This window comes from Lygodium microphyllum, chromosome 1, assembly GCF_053477565.2.
Source record: "Lygodium microphyllum isolate KBCC chromosome 1, Lygodium_microphyllum_v1.1.10, whole genome shotgun sequence".
Taxonomy (NCBI): Eukaryota; Viridiplantae; Streptophyta; class Polypodiopsida; order Schizaeales; family Lygodiaceae; genus Lygodium; species Lygodium microphyllum.
In genome coordinates this window covers 146,588,308-146,593,914 of record NC_141135.1, presented here as the reverse complement: position 1 = coordinate 146,593,914, position 5,607 = coordinate 146,588,308, and the positions used below count along the sequence as shown (strand labels likewise).

The 5,607-nt window shown below is 37.3% G+C and overlaps 1 protein-coding gene across 1 annotated transcript; it reads left to right on the top strand.

The window, feature by feature from the left end:
- The first annotated feature begins 2,118 nt into the window (after positions 1–2,118).
- On the top strand, positions 2,119–3,270 carry LOC148041785 (large ribosomal subunit protein eL36y-like). Its single transcript, XM_087682427.1, has 3 exons — positions 2,119–2,330; positions 2,710–2,909; positions 3,002–3,270. Exons 1-3 carry the CDS (start codon positions 2,229–2,231, stop codon positions 3,030–3,032), a joined length of 333 nt encoding a protein of 110 aa, XP_087538553.1. The 5' UTR covers positions 2,119–2,228; the 3' UTR covers positions 3,033–3,270.
- Positions 3,271–5,607: the final 2,337 nt, after the last annotated feature.

Sequence of the window (5,607 nt, the reverse complement as noted above, 5' to 3'; positions counted from 1 at the left end):
ATATTTATTTACTCGTCCTCTAATGGCTATCTATTCATGGCTACACCATACATGAAGGATTGCATGCCTACTCATGATGAATGCATGTCCATTTAGCTTGACCTTTTGAAAAAAACTTGACTTTGATCTTGTCTACTTATTTTGATCTAATTTATCAATATGTCAACATGACCACAATAGCCCCAATAAACATGTTCTCACACTATCTTATGAATTGTGTTCATGGTTCATATAGTGCTGCCCTCTGTATAATGCAACTTGTTTCATCATACATCCATGTAATCAAATTGATAAACCCATGAATGTCTCATAAACCCTCAAGATATATTATCATCCATAAAATTCTATTTTATGGTGGATAAAAAATGAAAATATGCTTAGAGTAATGGCTTATTTCTCCTCTCTTATATGCATGCCCTTTCTTCTTATGTAGGTGAAAAACCCACCCCCCCTATGATGGTTTATGGAGTATAACAACATACAATCAATCATCCACCTATAGGATGATGTATCCTACTTGCATTATGCAAGAAATACCATAGGGATAGGAATCCATTTCTTTAGTAGATGAGCTATCTTATGATGGTGTGGCCTCCCCCCACTTGGTGTGGCCATCACTCTCTCTTTTGATGTAAGATACATTACAATGATGTAAAGAAACTCTCATAGACTATTCTAACTATGGTGGCTATTGTGTAATGGTCACCTTTCTCTATTTTTCATCCTATCCACTCTTGTTCATAGCATGGCAACATCAAATGCACGTTGTATCATCCTCTTGGATACATATTACCTTGGTGTTTTAAATTCCATTTTGCATCACCATATGAAAACTCCATATGCTATATGGTGGTTGTATCCCTATTTACCCATTGAATAACTTGATAATATTTCCAATTGATAAGTTGTATATTTTATTTTGTATTTTGAACACCCCCCTCTCTCTCTCTCTCTCTCTCTCTCTCTCTCTCTCCACTATTTGATGCTCTCCTCTAATGGTACCCCATGTTAAATTGAAAAACCTTGTAATAATATAGAGAAAAGTAAGATAAGAATTGAGATTATATAGGTGGCTAGATTATATAGTCCATGCATTGTTTGAACTTTCATACATTGACACCTACATATTAACTTGTGAAGTGCTAGCTAGCTATTGAGTACAATAGTGTATTTTTTTCTTAGTTGTTTATGTTAAGGCAATTAATGAAGGTATTGAATATGATAGTTTAAATTTTCTTAATTGTTCAAGTTAGGCAATTGATGAAGGTATTGAATATGATAGTTTAATTTTTCTTAATTGTTCAAGTTAAGGCAATTAATGAAGGTATAGTAGAATTTGAGCCCAAAAATTGTCCTACTCTAAAATTTGTCTCTACAATGTGTCCTATTGGCCATACAAATGTGAAGAATTGTGATAATAATTATTGTTTATCAATCGGTGTAGAGGTGAACTTGAACAAAACTCCAATTATAATGTGTGCAATGTGTGTAGAGGGGGGACTCAGTTCCATATCTAAAGCTATAGGCATATAATTATACTTGTGCAAATGAATATAAACTACATCATGTCCATCTAGGCACAACTTGAAATTATAATTAGTAGCCATCGTCTATTAAAGTTGAAAAATAAATCACTATAACAATAATGTTGTGCCTATTTTGTGTTACTTAGAGTGTTGTACAAAACTTATACCTTTGAGGATGATCAAGATGTAAGGCGAATGGCATCATGACCAACCTCAGCATGCCCACTCATGCTTTTATCCCCCCTCCCTTTCGTGCAATCTTTCCATAGCTTCATCCACCTCGAACTACATCTTGTAGTTGATGAAAACCCATCTAACAATTTTTATGTAAAATTATGAGAAGTATTTTGAGAAACTTGTCCAAATTTGAGGGGCATTTCAAGAATTTCAATCAAATTGGAGGGGGAATTCTGAATCAATTTGAGGGATATTTTGATAATTCTTGAAATCGAAGAGGTCTTGAGAATATTTGGAAATTTTCAAAATCGAAAAGGTTATTTTTTTGAGAATTTTGACAAATTTCGGTAAATTTAGCTTAAATAAAACGACACTTTACGAGCCTAGGACAGAGGGTGAAATTTTAATGTAGGGACTGTCTTGAGGAATTAGGGTTTTGTATTTGCTTCGTCGTCGCGTGCCCATCTTTCTTTTCACATCTCCTCGGTGTTAGAATAGGAGCCGCTACATCTCTGCTGTGGAGCGATGTCGCCTCCCCCGTCGAAGAGCGGCTTTGCAGCTGGCTTGAACAAGGGTCACGTGGTCAGCAGGAAGGAGCTTCTGCCTCGGCCTTCCTCAACTAAGGGTGTAAGTTCCCTTTTCAGAGAGAGAGAGAGAGAGAGAGAGAGAGAGAGAGAGAGAGAGAGCGGCCTGTCTGAGAAACTCCGGGTTAATCTTCTTCGTTTTTGAGGGATATGAGGCTGACAACGGGCCTGGGACTCGTGTCTGATTTGGAGATGATTGCGAGCGTGCATCTTTGCTAAGTCATTAATGTTGGAACCGCCTAGTGTGGACTTTTCTCTGATCAATCTGACGTAGCACATAGGGGTCGATCTCTAGATCATTTGGATCATGTCGATTTACCATTCACAGTTTCTGATTTTGTGTTTTGTGTGCGACTTTTACCGTTTTTAAGATCCTCCCGTACGCAACGCTACGGTATCATAACTTATTCTGCAACTTGCAGAAACTTGGAAAGAGGGTGTCCATGGTCAGGAAGTTGATTCGTGAAGTTGTAGGGTTTGCTCCATACGAGAAGCGAATTACTGAGCTGTTAAAGGTTGGCAAGGACAAACGTGCATTGAAGGTTGCCAAGAGACGTCTAGGAACACATTTGAGGGCTAAGAAGAAGCGAGAGGAGATGGCCACTGTCTTACGGAAGATGAGGTACGCCTTCCATTAGTTTTACTTCAGTTTGCATATTTAAACTGGATCTTGTGTGGTTGTTCATTCATATGGATGCCATCTCTTATGAACAGAGCTGCTGGTGGAGGTGAGAAGAAGAAGTAAGATGGACTTTGGTATTTTGATGGCAGAGCTCCTTTGGGGCTTTATGCCATCTATGGAACTCTTGTTTTAGAAATGCCGACGTGAGGCAATTTTTCTTCTGTTGCAGTTTTAGTATGGTGGTTGGTAGAGGACTCGTTGTGGCTTTCACAAACTTTGAAAGCTTGTAATGAGAGAAAATCCTATTCTGAGAAATCATGTCTAGTTTTTCTTCAGATGCAGTGAATATTCTGTTTTGAGAGATCGTGTCTAATTTTTTACTCTGTTATCTTGTTACTGATGTTTTAGAAAGGTCAAGGAAGCCTTTCCCTTATTTTATGGTATCTCTGGAAATTTGCATGGGCCTTTCTCTGAACAGAGTATTGCGATGACACTATATTTTCCCTTTAGCAAAGCTCAAAGTTGAATCTGTTATGGAACTCTTGTATTAGAAACGCCATCTATGGAACTCTTGTATTAGAAAGGCCGACGTGAGGCAATTTTTCTTCTGTTGCAGTTTTAGTATGGTGGTTGGTAGAGGACTCGTTGTGGCTTTCACAAACTTTGAAAGCTTGTAATGAGAGAAAATCCTATTCTGAGAAATCATGTCTAGTTTTTCTTCAGATGCAGTGAATATTCTGTTTTGAGAAATGGTGTCTAATTTTTTACTCTGTTGGTCTTGTTACTGATGTTTTAGAAAGGTTAGGAAACCTTTCCCTTATTTTATGGTACATCTGGAAATTTGCATGGGCCTTTCTCTGAACAGAGTATTGCGATGACACTATATTTTCCCTTTAGCAAAGCTCATAGTTGAATCTGTTATTAGGCTTTGCTCAATATGCTATATATTTGCTGTAAATGTTCTGATAGTATACATCCAAATTTTTTGAGGTGCACCTGTGTGGACTGTATACCTGAGCACACATTCTTGAATTCCCTGTCAAAAGTGCGTTATTATGTGTTAGGCTAGTGATATCAGAGTTGTGTGTTGGTTTCCATATGCAGATGTTAATATTCGTTGGTGGAATACATTGTGATTTTTCCTTCGAAATACTTTGGCCCTCGCAATTGTTTCATAATGCCTTGTACTTTATGCTACATGCAGGGCAGGGATCCAAGTTTGTGGCATGTGGTTTGCCCAGTGTCCAAAGGTTGGGACTGTTGACTCCCTCAGGCCCAAGATAGCCGTGCAATGTCTCACCCATGAAAGTCATCCTTGAAACCGTGTGTTTTGCCCTGAAATGTGAAATGGCAGTTTAAATGAGTCAATAATAAGATTTTTTAAAACCTTGTATAGAGGCAGGTACCTTGTAAAGTGGCAGCTGAAACTACAGAATGAAAATTTTTATAAAACTTTTTTTGTGTGTAGCTAGTGTAGAATACTTATCCTTGGGTTAACATAATGATGTCCTTGTTTGGGTGCATATATGTTAGCTGCACGTGTACACATTGAAAGAATATTGAGTATAGGCATTAGTGTACAGTAATCAGAGTACCAGGTTCGAGGTCGAAACACTAGATTTTAGTGAATGTATCCTTTTCTTGGCAACGTATTTACTAATCGGAAGTTTAGAGGTAGAAAATGTACAATTTTTTGTGTTGGAGTGTTGATGCAAAGTATCTTAGGGAAGTTGTACTGGTGGCAATCTCTTGTGTGTGTTGGTGCTTGTTGCAAAGGTAGTTGTAGGTAGTTATGAAGGCATGCAGGGTTGGAATAGTTGGTGAAGTTCTCAAGGAATGTGTTGGAGGGTTGGAAGTTCAGAGGTAGAAAATGTACAATTTTTTGTGTTGGAGTATTGATGCAAGGTATCTTAGGGAAGTTGTATCAGCCATTATTAAGGAATATGTTAGAGTAATCATGTACGGATATGCCTTGTTGAAGATCATACCATATTCTTTGCAATCTTTCATTGGAGAGACAAAACACTTTCAACATTGCCTTCTTAAAATTCTTCCAAGAAGCAAAATTGTGGCAAACTCTTTGCATATATCTCCACCACGTATATGCGTAGCCTTCAAGATGGTGTTGCAAAATAGATATTGGCTTCATCATGGCAAGGGAAAAGTGTGAAGTACATTTCTAATTTGTTTACCCATTCTTTCCACTTCGTTGGAGATGCATTATTCCCCTTGAAGTTGGAAATGGTAACATTTTCTTTGTACTCTCTTTCGTTATAAGTTGGTTGGAAATTGTTGGAGTGCTGCCTAAAAGATGATTGTCTAAAAAAATCTCTATTTATTGAATCTCTTTCAAAAGAATTTGGTCTAGGATTATTGTTACCATGATTTAGTTGTCCCAATCCAAAAGAATGATGTTGTCCATTAGTGGGTTGACCATAAAATCACTTATCTTTGTTGATGATATCATGAAATGACTTTTCTTTATCAAATCTTTCACTCTTATCATGAAGGTCTGATTTTTTTTGCTTGATGGTAGATTGAGAGGGAAAAGATTTGGAGAAGGGGTCACATCCATGAAACTTCTCATTCTCTTATTCTCTTATGTCCTTTTCTTTATACGATGTGGTTGGAAATTCGAAAGGAAATTAATAATGAGCATCCAAAAGGGTAGACAACTTCAATCATTGATAGAGAACTT